Source organism: Lolium rigidum, chromosome 1 (genome assembly GCF_022539505.1).
Source record: "Lolium rigidum isolate FL_2022 chromosome 1, APGP_CSIRO_Lrig_0.1, whole genome shotgun sequence".
Lineage (NCBI taxonomy): Eukaryota > Viridiplantae > Streptophyta > Magnoliopsida > Poales > Poaceae > Lolium > Lolium rigidum.
Genome location: NC_061508.1, coordinates 94,400,175 through 94,423,035, shown reverse-complemented (window position 1 = coordinate 94,423,035; position 22,861 = coordinate 94,400,175). Strand labels below are relative to the sequence as shown.

The following is a 22,861-nucleotide window of genomic DNA, read 5'->3' as shown; positions in this document are numbered from 1 at the left end:
GTGGTGGCAACAGAACAGACATGAGCAGGTCTAGGGAATGACAGTGAGATAAGGAACGTTAGCAACAGCGGTGAGGGCAGCAGAGTACTCATGTTGGATCAGTGGGTTAGGGAAAGAGTTATTGGTTTAGTTGATGTGGGAAGAGAAGCTTGGCGAGCAGATACTTTTGTCTTTTGATCACATGTCATTTGTCTTTTTGACAGGCCAGATACTTTTAATTTCTTTGATGAAACTTCACAGATGCAACATAATATAGGTTTCAGATTTTTCTTTCTCACTTTTTAAAAACTTGGAAGTGTGACATTTATCAATAGGGTGCGGGTGTAACTAGTTGCACAGAGAGTTTTCCAGTAATCATCCGCCAACTCCCAATTATGAAAACTCAAACCGGATGCTCCCCACAAATCAAGAACTCAGGCAAAGCCAAATTGGTGGCAATTGAAGTGTGTACGCAGTGGTAGAAGGAGAAAATAATTGCAGTTATTAGATATCCTATTTGAAGAGCAATGTTAATTGGATGGAGGCATACGGAGCCACTGGGAGCGTCTGGGGGCGCCGACTGATGATGCTATAATGTCCAGGTATTTAGCTAAATCCTCAAAGTGGACGAACCAAACTTGTAATCTCATGGGCACAAAATAACAGCGCACATGCAAATCTAACTTGTATTATGTTTCCAGTGAAGTTGCAACTTGTATGCAGTGCTGCGCGAAAACCCACTGCTCCGCATGGCCCCAAAAAGGGCCAAAAGGGATCTTTAAGGAATTTCACATGAAACGATTCAAAAGATGCCACAAAAAGGGATTTTGCAGAAAGGGCACTCTTTTTTTACGAAAAATAAGGTCCAGTCAATTTTCACATTAGGTCAAAACTCCAGCTAGTTTCGGAAAAGTGTAGCTTTAACATGCGAGTTTTCACATGCTTCGGAAAGTTTCCTCCAAAGCTTCAACACATTCGGTAAAGAATATTTATTTGGGAGGTTCATACCAGTGACTACTTCAGAAGAGACACAGACACACATGTTTATACAGCACTGAGGCATCAAGTAGCAGCAGTAACATGAATTATGCCGAGAATAAAATACCATCACTTATTTAAGTACTATATGCTGAAGAATTACTGATGTGTATCACCAATTATTTTAGATCTAATTATTAGAGATGTACAAGGACCGTATTTGTGGTTTAGCTATGGCCACGGGGCAGAATCAGAGCATGTGTTTGTCAAAACCTGCTTCTGCACTACAATCATGCAGCGAGAATTCCACCGTTGCGAGATAAGATCATCTTTCCTCATAGCTCTGCCCTAGATTCACTCTCGATGGTGTCATCTTTGTGTGTGGCCAGTGCCTTAATAATGTACTCATATATCCCAATTCCTTTGAGGTACTCATCTTTGCTCAGGAACTGCAAGACATGCGCATATCATAGTTGTGAAGAACATTGGTATTTCTTGTGTATAAAGCAAAATGTTGCTATTTCAGTTGCCAGGTACTATATGTGCACGCTGATGGTTCTACTTCTAAGGATGCAATCCTAAAAGACAAAGACAATAATTTTTTTCAGTAAGTTGATGTATTAAATGGAGTGTGGTGACACAAACCTCATTATGATCATGGAGCAGTATTGGGGTGTTCGCCATAGGAGAGAACCCGAACGCTGGAATGCCAAGTTCCCGGAAATAACGAGCATCAGTAGAGGCCGGAAATATCTCCGGCTTACCAAGTTTGCCACCAGCTCTCTTCACAGATTCTTCAAACACAGGCCACCATGGGTTTGAGCTGTCAGCAGTTGTCATGGCTGGCTTCCCAAAGTTGTCAAGGACAGAGCCCTTCTGTTTAAACTGTTACAGACATCCAGAAAAAAACACGATTACAAACTTCTTTGAGCTTCAAGCAACAAAGGCCCATACATATGCACCATGTATTATTACTTGAAAGTTTGCAGAATTTTCAACAAAAAGGAAGCTCTCAGTTCAACTGCTGACACCACCATTATTACAAAACCTTTTTTTATCCGCCTTTCGCAAATTTTCAGCATGCGTTGTCTTCTACAGAACTTATAGTAGGCACAAACTGATTTAGAATTATTTTTAACCAATAAAAGTTCAGGCTTTAGTGCACACATTCCTATCTTACAGTCTTTTAACACGCTAGACAGTCAGAAAAAACACCCTCAACCTGAAGTACCCAATAAAAACTAGCTAATAGTACAAACTAACATAGCAAACCTCCATAATTACCTCAAGCCTTCAACTGGACGAAGAATTACAAGAAAAATAACCATGTTTACTTATCCCACAAAAGTTTCTACCTTAACTTTGTGCTAGTTGTTTCTAATTTTCACCTAATTATACTAAAAGGTCAACTGAAAATTTAGAGTCCAAAAAGAAAACTGCAATTTAACCTTCATTTCACATGGGCTACTCCAATGACACAAACACAATTCAACAAACATCACAAATAAATGCTAGCTTTATAAAAGGAGGGAAATAATATGTTTACACTGCACAAGTAATTGCCCTATCAAGAACATCATACCTCAAAGCTCAAGTTGCGTGAAGCAGGTGCCCATTCTTCGACAAGACGCCTCTCTAGTGCTTCAGTATGAACACTAGGAGGGATTCTGATGTCAATACCTACCTCTGCTTCAGATGGTTGTAGATTCATCACAAAACCCTGAAATAAGAATAAGATTGACTTATTAACTGAGACCATGAGTCAATCAGAGTGAACTTGATGGTGAATTGTCCTATTTTCAACAAAAACTACATGAATAAGATAGCAAAAGACTATAACCCAAATACGTTACAATACATAAAAGCATCAGAGCCAGACGTTTACTATTACGAACTCAGTGGCACATTTCTAGGTTAATGAAGTTTGAGAACTTGCTAACAATTCTATGACTCCAAGAATGGACAAAACATAAAAGTCTCAGGTTCTACATAAGTGTTATTAACTATGTTATTTCTAAACAAACTGAGACTTCAGGAGTTCAGATTACTGACCAGCACTAACTAAGAAGAAGACAAGCATTAGTAGTTGAGTTATGATGCTGATGAAAGCATTTGGTCCTCTTTTATTTAGCAGGTGGATTATTCCTTCATTGCCTATCTCATTGGATAGAAAGACACCAAACATGTCATAGATTCTAATGCATGAAAAAAAATTAAAAAAAGGAAAAAATCACATATAGGATAAAGAAATCGTAGTCAAAGAACTGATTGTTCGATTAAATATCAAATATGAAACCTATGCACTGTATCATCTGGAAATAACCGTTTCCAAATGTAGTCTAATAAAGAAAAAAGACATTACATTAGCAACTGAGCAAGCGACTAAGTATTCAAGCTGCTAATATATTTAATGGAGTTGTCAAGCATACAACAGCAACATCTAAACTAGACTTAGCACATTGTTAACAGGAACTTGAGTCAACTAACCGTGGGTGTTGGTGTCCCAGCCTTCAAGTACGCAAAATTCACAGATACAACATCCCCTTCAGCTTTCTCTCCAGACTTAACCAAATCAAACTGAGCAGTCCTGAACCTTCGAATAGCCTCCACACTCTTCATTAAATTCTCCATCGCGCTACCATCATACAGCTTTGCACCATGCCCTGGTGCTCCCTTTGCTTTAATAGTAAGCCACCAAGGGCTACGCTCTGCATAAAAGACCCGGTACTCCTCCCCAGGGGATGCAAGTCCCTCATCAAGAACCAGACCCACATTTAGCTCTTTGAATTCCTTTGATGCAACAAATGGCTCAACACCCTCGTGTCCACCAATCTCCTCATCGGGGACAAATGTTATATAGATGTTCCGGTCTGGGACAAAGCCCGCATCACGGAGACGACGGATGGCTTCAAGATACTGCATCCCCACACACTTCATGTCCTACATTTATGAACCACAGCAAGCATCTCTTAGATACGATAACCATGTAGAAGTAATAGCTTAGCAGACTACCTTATAGGTTTGAGCAATTTCATTTTTTTTTTTCAAATTACAGATCAGGGATCATGTCCAAAAAGATCACAGATGCATGGATCACTCAAGCAAACTCGTTGATGAAAAGAACACTAAAATTATATCTTGGCAACCAAGAAGCTTGCCTGAGATATGACACAGATTGTACAAGGCTACAGCCTACAGCAAGCAGTACAGTAACACTAACGATTATATATGTATATGCTGGCCTCTTTAACATCTCAGACGGAAAAAAAAAAGGTAAAATTCGCGACTGTAATCAATCTTGCCTGGGAGCCACGCGCGTAGATGCGGCCGGATGCCTCGTCGAGAGCGGCCGAGAAAGGCCCGTGCTCCCACTTCTTGGGCTCCGACGGGACGACGTCGGTGTGGGAGTTGAGAAGTATGGAAGGGAGCGACGGCCGCCGCCCGGGCCACCGGAGCAGCAGCAGGGGCTTGCCGGCGGCGGGCTCCAGAGTCCGCGCCTCGAGCCCGGCGGCCGCCGCCTGGTCCCGGAGGAAGGCAACCGCCGCGGCGTAGTCCGGCGCCGGCTGCGCGGTGTCGATGCGGAGGTACTCCTGGAACCGGGAGACCGCCTCCGCGTCCGACGACGGCGAGGCGGCGGCGGCGGAGAAGAGGAGGAGAAGGGGGAAGAAGAGAATCTTGGACAGTCCAGCCATGATAGGCATCTGCATCGAGTTCTTGCCCCCTGACGAGAAGAGATGGGAGGTCGTGTCCGGCGTTTGTGGCTTGTGGGGAGAGTGAGAGCGGCGGAGACGGGGTTTGGACTCTGGAGTTGGTGGTGGTGACTGCCACTGCCAGGGCGCCGCCGGTAGTAGGGTAATCGACGCAACTGGCGTGGATCAATTGGACTGTTTTTGAGAGAATAGCCACAATACCACTAGTTAAAACTGAAAGTTCCAAAATAGCACTGAAAAAACCAAACATGCCAAAATGCCATTAAGTATTCGGTTTTTGTTGCCAAAATACCACTTCCGTTAGATGTCAAACTTCTCCCGTTAGTCAAGCCGTGAAACTCTTGTTGGTTTTCCTTAAATTCCAAAACAGCCCTCATCTACACCTAGCTACTGGTACGAGTGACCAGCCCTCATCCAAATATTTCTCCAGGTACATGGCGGCGCCGTTGACGGCCGGCTCGCCGCACCAACATTGGCTCCTCCCGCCGGGACCCTGCACCCTGGCTGCCTAGCTCAGCCGCCGGGTCGCTGACCGCCTAGTTCCGCCGTCGGATCGCTGACCGCCTAGCTCCGCCGCCGTCCTGCCCAGCTCGCTCGGCCGCCGCGAGTTTGCTCCGTTCCACCGCCGTGGCACGGACTGCCTTGCTCGGCGACGAAGCCCCTGCTCACGTCCGCTCGGGCGCGCGCCCTTCTCCGGCTCTGCTTCTACGCCCCGTACGCGTCCTTGTCCTGCTCGGCTTGGCTTCCTCTCCCTTGGCCGGCTCGGCAGCCCCCGCGTGTTTCCTGTGTTGTGTGTACTGGCAACATGCAGTAAATTCAGAATTTGCTTGCTTTGATGTGTTCGTGTGTTTCAGCATTGATTCGATTTGACAATTTCAAAGTACCAATAGAAGTTTAGTTCATGTTGAAATGATGCTTTCTGCTGAAATTATGTGAAAATGCTATTGAAATATTTTTCAAAATCTTGCTGAAATCTTTTATAAAAGTCATGGTGTGTGAAAAGATAAAGGGCATATAAGTCTTTTTGTTTGGGTGTTAGTACCAGCTAGTGCATAGTGCTATTTTGGCAACAACAACCGAATCTGTAATGGCATTTTGGCAAGTTTCGTTTTTTTGGTGGTATTTTGGAACTTTCGGTTTTGACTAGTGGTATTGTGGCTATTCTCTCACTGTTTTTCTGCGTCAAGAAAAAGAAAGAACAAGAAATATTCTGGAAACTGGAAAAAGGAAAATCATTGTCAATTGAGAATGTTTTATTTGTTGATGAAGAACCTTGAACTGAGAGTTCAGGTGTGTGCTGTTTGTCAATTGAGAATGTTTCATGTGTTGATGAAGAAGAACCTTTGAACTAAGAGTTGAGGTGTGTGCTGCTTTCAGATTCTGCAAACTACTTACAAAAGTGCAGCAGGTCAATACCAGTCCACTATACAATACAGATTGTGCTATACGTCTATACCACATGACATCTTTTTTGGAGTACACGTAGAAGATCTGTATAAAGGGGATATCTTGCATAAGCTGATGGAATCTTCTTCACTCTCGGTAACGTTTAGACGTGATTTTATTGGTCCCTGCCTTGACTCTTGAAACGAACTGCTTCAGTGGTTATATTCAATACAATTATCTACGGGGTCTGATGAATTTCGTTGGAGTCTTACCAATAATGTTGTATTCTCAATGTATAAAGCCCTTTGCATTCCTACCCAACCGGTTTTAAATAATAAATCCATCTGGAAGATGAAGTTACCATTAAAAACGAAGGTCTTCTCGCTTGGTATCTTCGTCGATGTGTGATTCTTACTAAAGATAATCTTGTAAAACGTAATTGGTACTCTGGTAGGGTTGCAAGAAATGTGTGTTCTGTCACGAAGATGAGACAATAAAACACATTTTCTTCAACTGTCAGGTTGCTAGATCTATATGGTCAATCATTCATACAAGTTCTACCTGTACCCACCCCGTAGTATAACCAATATATTTGGTAATTGGTTAAATGTGGTGGACTCAAAGTATAAAACGATTATCCGAGTGAGGGCGATTGCAGTTGTATGGTCGCTTTGACTGTGTAGAAACGGCAAGGTTTTTAATGACAAAAATTCCTCTATCATGCAGGTTATCTACAGATGTACAGCTATGCCCCGTTCATGGTCACCGCTTCAACGCTTCGAGGACCGAGACCTATTTATGGAGGTGTCTACAAGTTTAGAGAATACGCCCAAGTACTTTATTAGCCAACATGGGTGGCAGCATAGTCGTAGGATAGAAGTCAATGGAGCTGTCGACTAGTTGGCTTTTTTCCTTTACCATTTATGTACTAGTTTTTGCTTGGATACTGGATTCATAAACGGTTGTATGCATCTTAGCTATGCATAGACTGGGTGTAATACTTGATACTTCGAGTAATAAAGCGTCCTTTATCGAGAAAAAAAAAATTTAGAAGATCTGTACGCCCACCTCTACACTTTATTTTGAGCATCTCCTCTGTAGGAGATATACGATGGTGGAAAAGTCATGTCTTGTCTTAGCTCTCTGTATTATCTAGAGAAGGCAAGAAAAAATATACTATGTAGTGCAATGCAATCGTTTCTTATCGTCCATCCATTAAAATTAATAAAAATAATTATTTTGTAGTGTGAAAATAAGATGCTAAGCAAAGATATGTGGTGCAATAGAGAAAATAATCTTCTTTTATTTTCTAAAAAAAATCATCCTTTAGTTAGGAAAAGGCGGCATTCTCTTCCTTCGTTTTCTATCCTCCAACTTAGCAAAAAGCTAACATGCCAACTTTAAAGAAGGCATACATCACCCATTGTACATGCTCTTAGACACGAAAAGGAAACTCAAGATGCTCAAATAGATATGCTATGGCTTAATCTTGGCTGGATACTTCCTTCGTTCCAATTAATAAAGCGTTCTCGTTTCTTGCTTAACAAATAATTATTTCAAAGATATTAAGACTTTTGATATTTATATGGTCAGTCATCTAAGTAGCGTCTACCATGTATCCCCTGACTAGTGTGGCCGTTTGGCAATTGGCTTCACGGTATCGATTTAAGGTTTAAGTTGCTTCTTAGGATGGGGACGCTAGCAGTTATCTGAACGTTGTGGCTAAGTAGAAATGACAAGATTTTTAACGATAAATTTTTTCTTTGTTGCAGGTCATCTACAGATGTACAGGTATTCTCCGTTCGTGGTTACCTCTTCAGCGGGTGGAGAACCGAAACCTATTTATGGAGGTCTGTACATGGTTGGAGGCTACGGCGAGGGACACTTTTTCCCTACATGGGTGGCAGCATAGTCTACGGATTGCAGCCCCACCCTCACCCTAGGCGTTATATGATTCAACGTTTCGATACGTATTTAGCCTAGTTTTTATATACTTTGACTCCAGACATTTGAACGGTTGTGTGCATCCTGGTTATGCAGAGGCTGGATGTAATTGGTTTCCAAAAGTAATAAAGCATCCTTTATCGAAAAAAAATAAGACTTTTGATATAAAATTAACATTATTAGAAAATGTATCTCGCTACGAATCCAACAACACTAATTGCGTAAAATATAATTAAAATTGTGTTGCTCAATTTTTTGGAGTACGCCTTGTTCATCAAAACTGAGGTAGTAAAAGGTAGGAGCATGACCATGGAATGCCTAGAAAATCTCGTGCATTAAATCAAACACGACCTATTACTATCGAACCAGATGTATTTACTAAATGTGTACGCAGAATTTATTACTATATTCAGTTCAATAGGTATAGTACAAAGTTCAATTGGTAACTGGTACAACTGCGGAAATGCAAATTTGATTTAGGGTGTATATGCTCCTGCTATGAGAAAACATATTTTAAAATGTCAAAAAATTCTGAATAAAAATCCCTTTCGTACATGTTGACATTCTATACGCGCACGCCAAGTTTTGTAAAAAAATTGACATTTTTATGTGCTGTATAAAAACATAAGAAAATGTCATTGTGAAGAGCTTTTTTAAGCACCAAAATTTGTCCTCTCTACACATGACACAAAAAATGTTAATTTTCTGTGAAACAACTTTGCGAGAATATAGAACATTAAAATATATGTGTGACATTTTGTGTCAGATTTTTTAAGTATTTGAAAATATGTTTAAAATTCATTTCATAATCAGGAGCATATGCTCTTGGGAGAAAAAATGCCGCATCCATACAATTGCTGCTATCACGGAGAATAAGGAGCCGGCGGCGAAGTTGAGTGTAGGCATTGAAGTATGGGAAAATACCAGGATGAACCCGAGTGCACGTGCACCTGTTTTCTTCAACATTGGAAAAATGTTATATGAAAATCTAAAAAAAAAAAGTTTTCCATGTACATATTATGTTGATACTTACATGTGTAAGTTTTCACAAAAAAAATACGGTTGTATGTAGCCTACACGAAAATAACAAAGTGTCCGAATGACACTATAATAATTGGTTGTGTATTGTTCACGGAAATATGGAATTCTATTTTCAATTTATGTGTAGGTTACACATGGTTGTTTTTTATGCCAAAATCTGTACCAATAAATGTTAACATATGATATACATGCGTGCATTTTTTTAAATGAAACTTTGAAATAGTATATTTTGGATTTTTTATAATGGGGTGCACATGCATCCTGGCTCACATCGTTCACGTCCGTAGTAGGTGGCTCTTCAACTCATTTGGCTACATTGAGTTCCTATTTTGCAACACTCACCTGCCATTTTGTGTTGCTCTGCATTAATCGCTGTAATGTAAGTGGCTGTATATAACAATCCTAGCCAATGGTGGAATCCAAAGGTCAAGAAAAGACGGGCAACACCAAAAAAAAAAGGGTGAGCTGAGCTCCATGCCGGGGTCATGAGCAGTGTAGGCGATAGGTGTGGGAGGTGTCGGTAACATGCTAACCACGTATGGGAAATGTGCTACCTCAGCAAGAGCAGAGTGAAGCCTCTCAAACAAGGAAGCAGCTCAATGACGTGCAAAACGTACGCCAGATGTGTCATGCCTTTTGGTCTGCATTCTCATAATCCCATTATTCGATGAATGGCATCTGTGTGGAGTTCTTGCTCTCCCCCTACGAGAAGGTGTGGGAGGTCATGCGGATGTAGGGAGAGAATATATGCAACATTGTGGTTCAAAATATGGAGTTGGTCGGGCTGACGACCGAGAGTCACTTTTTGTTAAAGGGAATCAACAACTAACCGTGAAACGATTGTGTTCTGTATGAGGAAATACTAATTTGGAAACTATGAAAATAATGAGAATTTAGTCTGTTTAGTGTTGAGTACTTTGAACTGAGAACTGAAATATTTGCTGCCTAATACAGCTATACGAGCCTAGTACAGATGTTTTATGCGTTATAGTACATGACATGATACTTCATCTGACCCTTGTCATTGAAAGAGAGCGTGAGGCAGGGCTTACTCTCGGGTGGATAGGTCTGGGCGTTATCTCTCATTGCTTAAAAACATTGTATAACGCAGGTGGTAAGGTAAACACTCAAAACAAAAATCAATTGATGAACCTAGCTCGAGCAAAGACATACACGAGAGCTGTTCATTCATTAGGTATGGCCATAAGGGGCCATGGCATTTCCTTCAACAGGTCGTGGGAACCGGGCATGTTCTCCGGCGGGATGGTCCAAGCCTTCCCGAAGGAGGGCGCGGCTCTCGGAACCCCGCCAGGCGTGTGGTTCAGGTCCAGGTGAGGGGCCCGACGAAGCCCCTGTTGAACGGGTCGTCAGGTGAAGACGAACATGAGTCGGTGAGGCGGGGAAGCGGTGCCTGGACCTGCACTGTGGGGCGCGTTGCAGCAGGCGACATATTTGACGGATGTGAATGTAGGGGTGGCCTTGCGGCACAGGAACTTATAGAGCACGCTGACGATGCCTAGGCGTGGCCGATGAACCCCTCCCGCTTCAACATGAACATGGCATCAACCATGGACAACGATATCCCAAGCTAGGCATTGGTGTGTGCCTGCATCTCCAAGGCCATCTTGGTGGCGACCTTGGTGGCGGCTTCGGCATCTTGATGGGCTTTCTTCCCCCGCACGACGGCGCGGCAGTCCTTGCGTTTCTTTGTCTGCACCGCCCTCTCCTCCGACGTCTGCTCCTTCTTTGGCACCTTGGCCTAGCTTCCTGCCACGGCAGGTGCAGCGGCCCGCTTCCAGGTTGGCTTTGGAGAGGCGTCTACGCCCAGTGGGAGCACCAGTTGGGGTGGCTACGTCGATGTCCATGGCGGAGCCGTCTATCGTTGGCAAGGGTTTGGCGCCGACCAAATACGAGTTTTCGGGTGGCGGGACTAGGAGTGGCTACTGTGTCACGGGCGGGCGGGCCATGTTTTATATAAGGCGGACAGGAAACGCACGGACTCATTTGTTGTCCGTGCCAATGCATTTCGAGCTCAAATTTGGGCCGCAAATGCGTCGGTGCGGACACAACGATCACTTTGCGTCAGCCCTCTAGACCAGGGGTTTTTCCCTAATTCTATCTGGCCTGACTAAAACGAACACTTTTAGTCCGTTTGCACCAGGCCGTTGGAGATGCCCTTAGCGTGCCACTCGGCTTGTTTAAGGCTCGGCTCGATGTGGATCTTAAAATTGGCTCAATTCGTTAAAGGCTCTAGAGTGACGATGAAGGCTCTTAAAACTCTTTAATGGAAATCTCGCCAAAAGTTTTAGCTCATGAGCCCTCACCTGATAGTTCCTTAGGTGTTTTATTAGCAATTATATGGGTAAAATGGAAAATTTGTGGATCAAGGAGGTTAAACATACTCCCTCTGTTACAGTTATCATCAACTAATCAATAAAACATTTTTTCTTTACCGGGCACAGCTTTGAAACAGTTCATCAATACTGTTCCGGGTAAATGAAAACCGAAGCTTACATTTAAAAATCGCCCTGTAAGTAGTTCTATATATATATATATAGCTATATCCGCGAATCTTTTTGATATTTTGTTTCAATACCATGCTAATTGATTATTAGTTTGATCGAACTATTGTTTTGTAAAGTGTTTGAAGCAGGAACCCGGGAATAACTTATGTGGATACTACGTCTGCGAGTTCATTCGCGAGATGACCTATCACAGGGAACCGGAGGCGGCTATACAAGCCGTTCGTGTACATGGACAATATTTCAAAATCTTATTTTATTACCATCAATTATATTGAGTTCCATTCATATATATTGATCTCCTTTTTTTAATTTAGATGGAACGCCTGCGGGACTCTCTACTAACGGTGGATCGCATACGGGCAATTCAAGAGGAACTTGCGGGATTCTTTCTTAGTGAGGCCATATCCCCAACTGGAGAACACCATCGGGAGTTCATATATATGTAATAGGGATATGAATAGATATGATACCTTGGTCCCGGCTTTATATATTGCAAACATGCATTACTTGTACTGTATTTAATGACGATGTATATATATACATGACGATGTTTTTGGTTTCTTGAATGATATATGCATTGTAGATTTGAATGAATAATATAAAACCCTGAAACTCTACTGCGGCAGAGAAACGGCCAGTTTCTCTACCGCGGCAGAGAAACGCTGCTCCACCCTAAACCTCTGCCGCGGCAGAGAAACAACCATTTTCTCTACCGCGGCAGAGACCCTCCAGTCCCGGTTCGTCTCACGAACCTGGACCAAAGGTCCTCCAGCACGAGCTTCCTGGCCGCACCACGTGGCGGGGCCTTTTAGTCCCGGTGTACATTTAAATCGGACCAAAGGGTTGACCCTTTAGTCCCGACTGGTTGGTCCCAGTTGAAAAACCGGGACTGAAGGTCCAAATGGACCTGGACTCTAGGCCCATTTTCCACTAGTGTTAAGAGGCTCCACATAGTTTAACACAAACTTTAACTATTAATTTGATCAATAAAATAAGTACTATACTAAACCTGAACATTAAAGTTTTTTCTCAATTTTTGGGATTTTTTTTACCCTACCTAGTATGCTGACACGTGTTATTCTCTGTAATATTTAGCTTATGTGTGTATTTTTGGGGATATGTTGCGTTTTCTCAGTATTTTCTGCCCCTCTTAGTTGTTCCTTTCACGTGTATTTCTGGGTGGGTGTAGTGATGCTTTGTTACTGTGTTGCTCTGCCGTCTGGTGGACCCCACCTGGAACGTGGAGCGGTGCGGCCGCCGCTTGACCGCTTCTCCGGCCGGTGCCTCTCTTCACTTTTTTTTCCTCTGTTATCTTTCTTTCTCAGTCGTGCCGCTGGGTCTCCTGTTCATTCTCTGCTTGAATTTGCCTCTAATGATGAGGGGATCGGCGGCGGATCTGCACGCCCGCCGTTCCATCGCCATGTTGTTGTCCCTGCTGATGGAAGATTTACTCCAGGACCGCCGGCTGCTGGTCGTCCGCGTGCCGGTGCTTCGGCTGGTGGCCGTGAGCGGATCGGTGTTGCTCTTTCCGTCCGTGCCCGCGGTGTTCATGCATCACGCGGCCGGGGGAGTCCTCAGTCGAATCTTCTCCGAAAAAAGTCCACATAACCCCCACAAGTTTTGGGTTAGGGACACTAACCCCCCCTAACTATTAAGTGCGGAAAAACACCCCCATAACTATACAAAACCGTACAAATTACCCCCCCCCCCCCCGACTGCTAATTGCTGGTTTTGAAGGTGGTTTTGCGCCATGTCATCATCTTGTTTAGGCCACACTGGCAGGTTGAGCCGCACCGCACCTGACGCTCGTCGAGCCGCACCTGAAGTAGCACCTGGCAATTACTTGCTCGCAATCACGCCTTGTCCCGCGCCGCGCGGAAAGGAACGACGGCGCCTCGTCCCGCACCTGACGCTCCCGACGACGCCGATGACGACAAGAGGTGAGATCTCCATCCTTGTTCCTCTTCCTTGTCCATCGTCCATCGTCCTCATCCTTGTCCATCCTCCTCATCCTTGTTCTGTCCCCTACAGGGATGTCTCCATCTTTGAGACAGCGGCGGAGGACCAGAACGACAGAGGAGGACCATCACGACGGAAGTGGAACCAGTACTTCGTCGACGAGCAGGTAAGATCCAGTGAAACTGGTGATCCTTTCCGCCCTGGAACCAGTACTTCGCTGTGCTTCATGATATAGCTATTTCATCACAACTGGAAGATGTACTGCTTGTTGTGTGTTAGGTTAAATTTGCATTTGGCGTTAAAAAAGGCTTGCTTTTTTACACATGATATAATTAAGTGCAGTAACATGTGCAAGTATGTGCACTAATGTGTAGAATTTTGAAGTAGTTTCAGTTTTGGTGTAATCTATATTTGTCCCTAAAAAAGGCTGGCTTTTTAAAGATTATTTCAGTTAAGTTGAGTAACATGTGCAATTTAGTTATAATTGACAAAATGTGGTCTTTTCTATAGGATGGACCATCTTGCTGTTCGATTCCATGTTCGTGGTAAATTGGAGTATGATGGGAAGGAGTGGAACTATATTGGTGGAAGGATTGGCCATTCAACCGTGGAAGTTTTAAACCTGTCAATAGAAGTCCTGAAGTTGCATTTGCTTGAATTTTTTTGGTAATATCTGATGAGGATTTGGAGGATACCACTCTGAGTTGGAGACTGATTGATAATGAAAGAAATTCGAGATGCATGTGCAGGCTTGATGACGACAGTAATGTGAAGAACATGGTTAAGCATGTGACAAGAGTTGCACTGGGTTTGTTGAGATATTTGCAGTAAGTCCAGAAAGACACAGAGATGCTAGTTCATATGAGGAGGAAGAAGCAATGGTAATAGAGGAGAAAGAAGAGCAGCAATGTCAGCATGAGCAACAAGTTCCGACAGAGCATCAAGTTCAAGATGAGGAACAAGTTGTGACACAGCAGCAATTTGACATAATGCAGATTAAGATGGAGCATGAACACCAAGTTGAGTATGAGCAACAAGAAGGGAGACAAATTGAGCATCTAGATGAGCAATTTCTGCAGGCATTTGTTCCAAATATAGCAAGAAAAATGCCAGTTGTGAGGGCACCATTGCAGGTGCAGGACAAAGGCAAAGAAATTGAAATTGACAGTTCAGATGGAGGAGATGATGCTGAGGACAGATCAGATAGTGACTATGATGATTTGCTCGAAGTAGATAGTGGAGACAGTAGTGCTGATGATGATGAGGCACTATTTTACAGGCAGTATGCAGAAGAACTGAAACAGAGTGTCAGAAGGCAAATGCTTGGAGAGGACAGGGCTAAAGTGAAAGAAGATTTTATTATTCCAGAGAATATTAAAGAAGCAGAAGAAGAGGGTAGTGACTGCTTTGACAGTGATGACAATCTTTCATTTGATGAGGACAGTGATGGAGAAGTGAAAACGAGTAGGACAAAACACATAGTATATGATCAGTCTTCTGAAGTGAAAGAGTTTGAGGTTGGGCAATGCTTCACTGACAGTAGAGAGTTCAAGCAAGCACTTGTCAATTATGGATTAAAAGAGCACCATCATTTGAGATTTAGTAAGGATGAGAGGACTAGAGTTCTTGCCAAATGCAGTTGGGTGAGTTGTCCATGGTCCATATACGGCTCACTTGTACCCAGTAGGTCGCAGTGGTTCAGAGTCAGTAGGTACCACAATGTGCACAAATGTGTAGAAAGGAGGAACAATAAGCTTGTTACTAGCATAGTAATTGTAGAGAAGTACTTCATAGAAATTAAGGATAATCCTGGTTGGAGGATTAAGGACATGCAGGAAGCAGTGCTACAAGAAGATTTGCTTGCTGATGTTAGTGAATCAAAGTGCAAAAGAGCTAAAAGAATTGTTATGGAGAGACTTGTTGAACACACAAGTGGTGAATATGCTAGAGTGTACGACTACCACATGGAATTGGTGAGAAGCAACCCTGGAAGCACAGTTGCTGTCACCTTGAACCCTGATGTCACTGACAGGCCTATATTTGAAAGAATATATGTTTGTTTGGAAGGTTGCGAAAGGGGTTTCCTTGATGGCTGTAGAAGAGTAGTAGGCCTTGATGGGTGTTTTCTCAAAGGTCTAGTCACGGGTCAGATCCTATGTGCTATTGGAAGAGATCCTAACAACCAAATGTATCCAATTGCATGGGCTACAGTTGAAGGCGAAAACTACGGCAGTTGGTACTGGTTTTTGTCACTACTTCAAAAAGACATACAAATGAATAACCAAGGCGGTGGATGGGTTGTCGTATCTGATCAGCAAAAGGGCCTTATCAAAGCAGTCAACGAGATTATCCCAAGTGCAGAACATAGAATGTGTGCAAGGCACATCTATGCAAATTGGAGAAAGGAGCACCGAGATAAGGTTTTCCAGAAGTTGTTTTGAGCTTGTGCTAAATCAAGTGACAAGATTCAGTTCAACTACAACAGGGCTAAGCTAGCAGAGAAAACAGAAGCTGGTGCAAAAGATATGATGAAGACTGCTCCTGAACATTGGCGTCGAGCTAATTTTAGGATTGGTTCCTTCTGCGATTCTGTTGACAACAATATGTGTGAGTCCTTCAATAATTTAATCATGAGAGCTAGATTTTATCCTGTTGTCACCTCCATGGAGATCATGAGGAGAAAGGTCATGGTTCGAATTGCAGAAAATAAGCACAAGTCGCAAGGATGGGTTGGTACAATATGTCCCAACATATTCAAGAAACTCAAGCTTAATATCAAAAGATCCAACGTTTGCCAGGTTTTATACAATGGGGATGAAGGATTTGAGGTTCAAGAAGGGACTAGCTTGGAGAAGGTTTACTGTCAACTTGGAGACAATAACTTGCAGCTGCAAATATTGGGATCTATCTGGATTGCCTTGTCCCCATGCTATCAGTGCTATTTACTGTCTGGGAAAAGAGGTAGATGAGTACATTTCCCCATGTTACAAGATTGAGGTGTATGACCAGGTGCCAGTAGAGGGCAAAGAGAAATGGCCATTAGCTCCAAATCATAGGCGAAGAAGAAAATGTCAGGACGACCACAGACAGAGAGGAGAAGAGAAGAGCAAGAGAAACCAAAGGGTGACAAATTATCTAGGAAAGGTTGCATAATTAAATACTCAGCATGTGGAGGTTTAAATCATAACAAAAGAAAGTGCACAAGCAACCCAGATGTTGTTAGGGAGCATGCACGGCAGAAAAAGAAAGCCAAGTGTGATAGGAGAAACCAAGCAAGAGCTGCAGCAAAGGTGTGTAATAATTATAACTCTATTTCCTACTCTGTCTAAATACTTTTATCCATCCATGTATGAACTCTGCTATGTCTAAATTATTTCACGTAGGATGCTTCATCTAGTTCCCAACAGCAACCTCAAGACAAAGAAATGCATGTTTTGTATTATGAGAAGCCTATAGGAAAAAAGAAGTAAAGGTATTGCACCTACCCAGCAACATGGTCCTGTGCCAAAATCCTCTTCTGCCCAACAACATGGTCCTGCGCCAAACCCCTCTTCTACCCAGATACATGGTCCTGTCAATAGGCCATTCATTCCTCCAAAGAAGAAGCAAGTACCACCATCTACTCAACCATCAAGTGAAGCATCAGCAAGTCAGTCATCTAGTCAACCAAAAGTAGCAGCAATACAGACAATTCCCATGAGTGATGTTGTGACAGAAGCAGTGCCAAAGGAAGAGAGATTAAAATGGTACTTAATGGGGAACACCAAAGGATAAGAGAATTTTGGGCCATTTTTGTTTAAAGCCGGCATAGGATGTTTATCTCAAATATTTTTACAGATTTGTGTTTTACTTTGTTGGTTTGTTCACAAACAGTAGCATGGTTCAACTACATTGTGTGTCCCAGATTTTTGTTCACAAGCAGTACCATGGTTCAACTACAGTTGGTGTCCCAAATTTGTGATTTACTGTGTTGGTTTGTTCACCAATATACTCCATGAAAGCTCATTGTCAATAATATTCTAGACTGTATTATACCCTGCCAGATTCAACACTGCTGAAGTAAAATAGGCCAGTTTATGCGAAAGGTAAAAATATATGTTACTTACTAGCAAATTTTGCAGCTCATCAATGACATCAAGTGCACCAGCACAATCTGCTGCTATCACAAGCTGCACATGTAGAAAAGCAAAACAAAATGTGAGAAACAATGCCATGCATATAGCCAACCAATTCATGGAGTTCCATTACGTGCCAGTGAGAAACAAGAAAAATAGGTAACTACTGAATCATGATTTATGAATACTGGCTATATATGAGATGATTATTAAAGAATATGGGCAATGTGCAACTAGTGATAAGTAAACACAGGAAAATAACAGCCGTAATTGGGCGGTGCCACCGTCGAAATTTTGCCGGCGGCGACCATATTTGGGCGGCGCCACCGTCGAAATTTTGCCGGCAGCGGCCATATTTGGGCGGCGCCGCCTACTAGCCTCTGTAACCTGTATTCAACATGCGATACAACAATAACATACTAGTTATAAATAAGCACAACTACTGTTTCTATTTCATGTATAAGAGTAGAAACTAATGACATGTATAAATTGAAACTACTTGCTTTATATTTCATCATAGCATAGCTTCCAACATTACATACCTACTAAATCTCCAAAAGGTTACTGCATTACATAGCTACTGCATTGCTAGCAAACTATAACTTTGGTTAACTAACATAGCTACTGCATCTCCATCTACCACTACACATGTACAACACAAACTACTTCAAAAGCTAGCACTAGACATGTACTGCTCATCTTCTCCAAAAGCATACTTATCCATCATCTTCTCGGATTCGACATGGACTTCTTCTTCTTCTGCATCTACAATTAGCTACCACTAGTAGGGGGGTTCCATGCAATCGGCACCCCAAGCGGAGCAGCTGCGTGCTCTATCAATTTCATCAACAATCGAGCCATTTCGATCTTCGAAATGTACCTCAATCCAAGCCCTGGAACATATGCATACTTGGAAACCTCAATGATCTCGGACGTGTGCTCCGGTTCACCGCCGGCCTTGGCGGCACCGGCTCTGTATGCAACAATGATATGCAGCGGCATCTCCACCAAATGGCGCACCTTGAACTCGGAATCCCAGCGGATGAGAAGCTCCATACCTCTGCACCTGCACGCCACCCCCCAGACGCTTCATATCAGCCATGGACCTAGGAGCAAACACCTCCTACTGCTCCACCCCCGCCATATCCATTAGAGCCGCCGCCGCTTCCTCCTCCTCTTGCCCTTCTGTAATATCCCAGGTATTGGGGTTACAAAAAATAGAGGAAACAGATGTGTGCATTGCATTCATGCATAGAAAATCTGGGGAATTTTCGCGCTTTAAAGTAAAACAGATCACGATGAATCGAAGTTTCACTTGACTTGGTGGAATTGAAGTAGCTCATCAAGTCAAGCGCTACAAACCTCAATGTGACTTTGTTAAAACCTTGTTTTAGGAAGAGAGGATTTAATCTAAGGGGTTAGATCAAATGGAACTAATAATCAACACAACAACACCTTACTCAATGAGCAATTGCTTGATCTTATTAAAGATCATAATATGGTAATCCTTGCCATAACCTATGAACATCTATTTAATTGGAAATCAAGTAACATTAATTGGAGAAGACTATTCTTCAATTATCTTTTCCATGACTTAAACTAATTCTTGATCCTACCATAAACCCTATGATACCCATTCTACTTTAATCTTGGAAACAAGACAAGAATATCTAACTAAGAAATATAATTCTCCTCTATTCCAAATAGTTATACATCAAACCTAGAGAGGTGAGAGTTCTATTCTACTTAAGGAAGCAATGACAACCCTTGATGCAAATCTTGAATATAAATATCCATATGATCACAACATTATCTTCAAAAGGAATCCTAGGGTATTATTCAAGCCTTCCCAAATGAGAGAGACCATTTACTATAAGCCTAGCTTTACCTATTAATGAACAAAGGACAACCTTTGAACTAAAGTATTAGGTTGCAAACCATTTCCTCTTGGAGTGGTGAGCTAACCTAATATCAAGTGAAACAAGATTATCTCCATGAATTGATAAAGTAAGAATGAGATTAATCCAACTAAGTTGGATAAATGGAACCTTAACCTAGATACCTAAGGAGATATTAGGAGTACACCATAAACCCTAGAATAACTATTCTTAAATGAGAGAGCTCAACCTATAGTGTTATATTCAAGATAATTGAGACAAACATAACCATGTGTCGTCGTGGTGAACGAGCAGATGCCATAGGATGGCTTAAGTTGGGGCCGAATGGACGTATGAGGATTCGGGGGAGGGTTTGCGATTAGATGGGAAGAACTTCCGGATGCTTTCCTCAAGAACACAACCAAAGGCCGGTATGCAAGAAGAGAGACAAGAGGAAGAACTCTTTACTAGATCGCTAGCTTCATTGATTTTGTGGCGCACAAAGCCCTGCGCCGCTAATAGCTTAATTTTGTATGCAGTTGTACCCCACCATGCGCCACAAAAACCGCGTCCCCACAACCTCGTCACCCCCAATTAGCGTACGTACTCGCCGTGGCGCACGCGGCGCTGCGCCAGCCGGTAAATTACTGTTTCGTGGCGCACTTGCTTTGGTGCGCCACAGCAAGTAGTTGATTCTCATGGCGCACTTATTCTCGGGGTGCGCCACGTGTCCAAGGGAACTTAGCTATATCATCCCGTGCCCTCCCCGCCCACGCCGTTCACTCTCTCGATCCGTACTCACGCGCCCTCTCTCTCCCCCCTCTCTCACCGCGCGCCGCCATGGTTCCGCGCCACCGCCGCCGCCGTCGCCGGCCGCCTTCCTACGCGAGGGCCGCCCGCCACGGCCTTCCCATCTCCCCGCCACCGCAAGACAAAGCTCTTCGCTTACGCGGGGAGGGGCCGCCGCGAGAGGGGGCCGCCGTCGCGCGCGTGGAGGAGCCGCCGCGACCTCCACCCTCGCCGCCTGCCGGCCGCGAGCTCCTCCACAACCGTTGTTGTCGTCGGTGAGCTCCCTCCCTCTTCCTCCTCCCCTCCCTCTTCCTCCCCGCGAGCACAACGTGCTCGACGAAATGCTCGCTCCGGATGTATTGTCGCTGTTGCTCTCGGGATGCATTGCCCCCAATCGTTTTTGCTTCACATGGTGTTCATATGCATTGTCATTGCTGCTAGTGATGCTTATCGGAGTGTTCTATATGTTGTTCTAACCTGTACAATGTGACAATGAAATTGTTCTGAACTGTGACTCGTATATGGTGTTCATATGCATTGTCACGTCATGGTGATGCTTATAGAAAGATGTGACAATGAAATTGTCTATGCTTATGTAAATTATGTTCTATATGCTTATAGAAATTGCTCCATGCCTCCGCCGCCTCTCAGGATTGTTCTATGTGTCCTTGTCTCGAACCTCGTACAAGGTAATGCGTACTTGCTCACTTGGTATTGCTTGCTAGTTGGACATTTGGCTGGTTTTGATGCTACTCTGTTCATTAAATGCATGAAATGCTACTATAGTATGCTACTGTGGTATCCTTGTGAAGAAAATGATGGATTCTGTGAGCTTATGGTATGCTACTATGCTACCGTGGTATCCTCGCTGCCTCCTTAATTGATGCCCCAGGATCCAAATTACTATACATACAGATTTGAGTGTTATGGCTAATCGCTTGTTTGCTCTCCAAATTACCAAGTGATGAATATATAATCCCTTTGGAGCATCTGCCCCATGCTATATATGTGTATTTGACCATGCTTATGATGGATTTCTCTTTACGACCTAGCTAGATTAGAGGGGAAAAGTTGCCGCTTTGTTGCCTATGATAATGGATCATCAAATGTTTCCCTTTGTCATCAAGCTCCTTAATTACGTTTCATGATCCAAATGACCCAAGTCTTGCATGATCCCATTTATCCCTAATGTTGCTTAAGATGAATATCCCTGATCACTCATTTGGAGATCAAGACTGCTTCCGACGACATGACCCAATATTAAAAATTTCTCCCAATTATGGAGACAAACATTTTAACATTACCCCAATTGAGTTTTGTCCCTGCTCTCCTCAATTGATTCCCAGATCTATTTTGTTGGCTTTGATGAAAATAGAGATATCCATGAGGGGATCATGTAAATGAATGCCACCGTGGTATCCTTTGAAGAAAAAGGACTCAAGCTTCGATGGTTTTAAAAGGCTAGGTGGTGTTGTGTGATTCAGTTTGGCTACCAAGACTTGTCTCATCCGGTTAGCTTCGGGATATGCTATGTGTTGCGTCATTTAGGCATATCTATCACTTACCGGATTTATCGGCCTTTGATTGGCTCTCTTTAAGCGCATCACTTGGTCTATATACCAAGTGATGAATAATCCCTTTGGAGCATCTCGTCTATGCATGCTATGTGTGTTTGTGCATCTTGACTTATGTTCCCTATGATAATGGATCATCAAATGTTTCCCTTTGTCTCTGGTTGCCTCCTTAATTGATGCCTTATGATCAAATGATCCAAGTCCCTTGCATGATCCCATTTGTCCCCAATGTTGCTTAATTAAATATGAATAAATTCCTCTAATCACCATTTGGAGATCAAGACCTGCCTTGATATCCATTACTTACCGTCAACACATGTGTTTGCATGTGTGTGTGAGCTGCTTGTAGTGTCACTTGACTATTCAAGTTTCAATGTTGGTTACTTTTCCTCTAGTGCAAGAAATGGCTATAAGATGTTTATCCACTCGTTGGCCTTTATTCTTTGGGTAGCTCTCAAAGTGTCATGCACTGTTCTGATCATCAAAATGTTTCCTTTAATTTGTCCCCTCGGTTGCCTCCTTAATTGATGCCTTATGATCCAAATTACTATATTATTGGATTGGAGGATATGGTTGTCGCTTTGCTCTCCAAATGCTATATGTGTATTTGACCATGCTTATGATGGATTTCTTTTAAGGACTCTAACAGATTGTGAGGGAAAAAAAGTTGTCGCTTTGTTGCCTATGGTAATGGATCATCAAATGTTTCCTTTGTCCTCGGTTGCCTCCTTAATTGATGCCTTATGATCCAAATGACCCAAGTCCCTGCATGTGATCCCATTTGTCCCTAATGTTGCTTAAGATGAATAAATTCCCTCTAATCACCATTTCGAGATCAAGACTTTGATTTCCATCAGCTGGACTCCAACATTAAAAAATGTCTCCCAACATCGAGACAAACATTTTAACATTACCCCAAGTGATTTACTTGTCGACTCGGTAGATGGAGCTGTCGATCACTCGTGACACTTTCGGGTGAGAGCA

The 22,861-nt window shown here is 43.0% G+C and overlaps 1 protein-coding gene across 1 annotated transcript; it reads right to left on the bottom strand.

Moving 5' to 3' along the window:
• Positions 1–953: 953 nt before the first annotated feature.
• LOC124698285 (aminoacylase-1) lies at positions 954–4,827 on the bottom strand. Its single transcript, XM_047230809.1, has 5 exons — positions 4,260–4,827; positions 3,445–3,897; positions 2,540–2,677; positions 1,603–1,842; positions 954–1,406 (listed from the first exon to the last, which is right to left on the bottom strand). The coding sequence occupies exons 1-5, from the start codon at positions 4,662–4,664 to the stop codon at positions 1,293–1,295; spliced, it is 1,350 nt and encodes a 449-aa protein (XP_047086765.1). The 5' UTR covers positions 4,665–4,827; the 3' UTR covers positions 954–1,292.
• Between the last annotated feature and the right edge of the window lie 18,034 nt (positions 4,828–22,861).

Excerpts from the sequence above, each read along its gene's own strand:
- LOC124698285 (XM_047230809.1), bottom strand. The coding sequence starts at position 4,664 with ATGCAGATGCCTATCATGGCTGGACTGTCCAAGATTCTCTTCTTCCCC. Across the intron at positions 3,898-4,259 it reads TCTACGCGCGTGGCTCCCAG|GACATGAAGTGTGTGGGGAT; the intron begins GCAAGATTGATT and ends TCATAAATGTAG. Across the intron at positions 1,407-1,602 it reads TGCTCCATGATCATAATGAG|TTCCTGAGCAAAGATGAGTA; the intron begins GTTTGTGTCACC and ends CATGTCTTGCAG.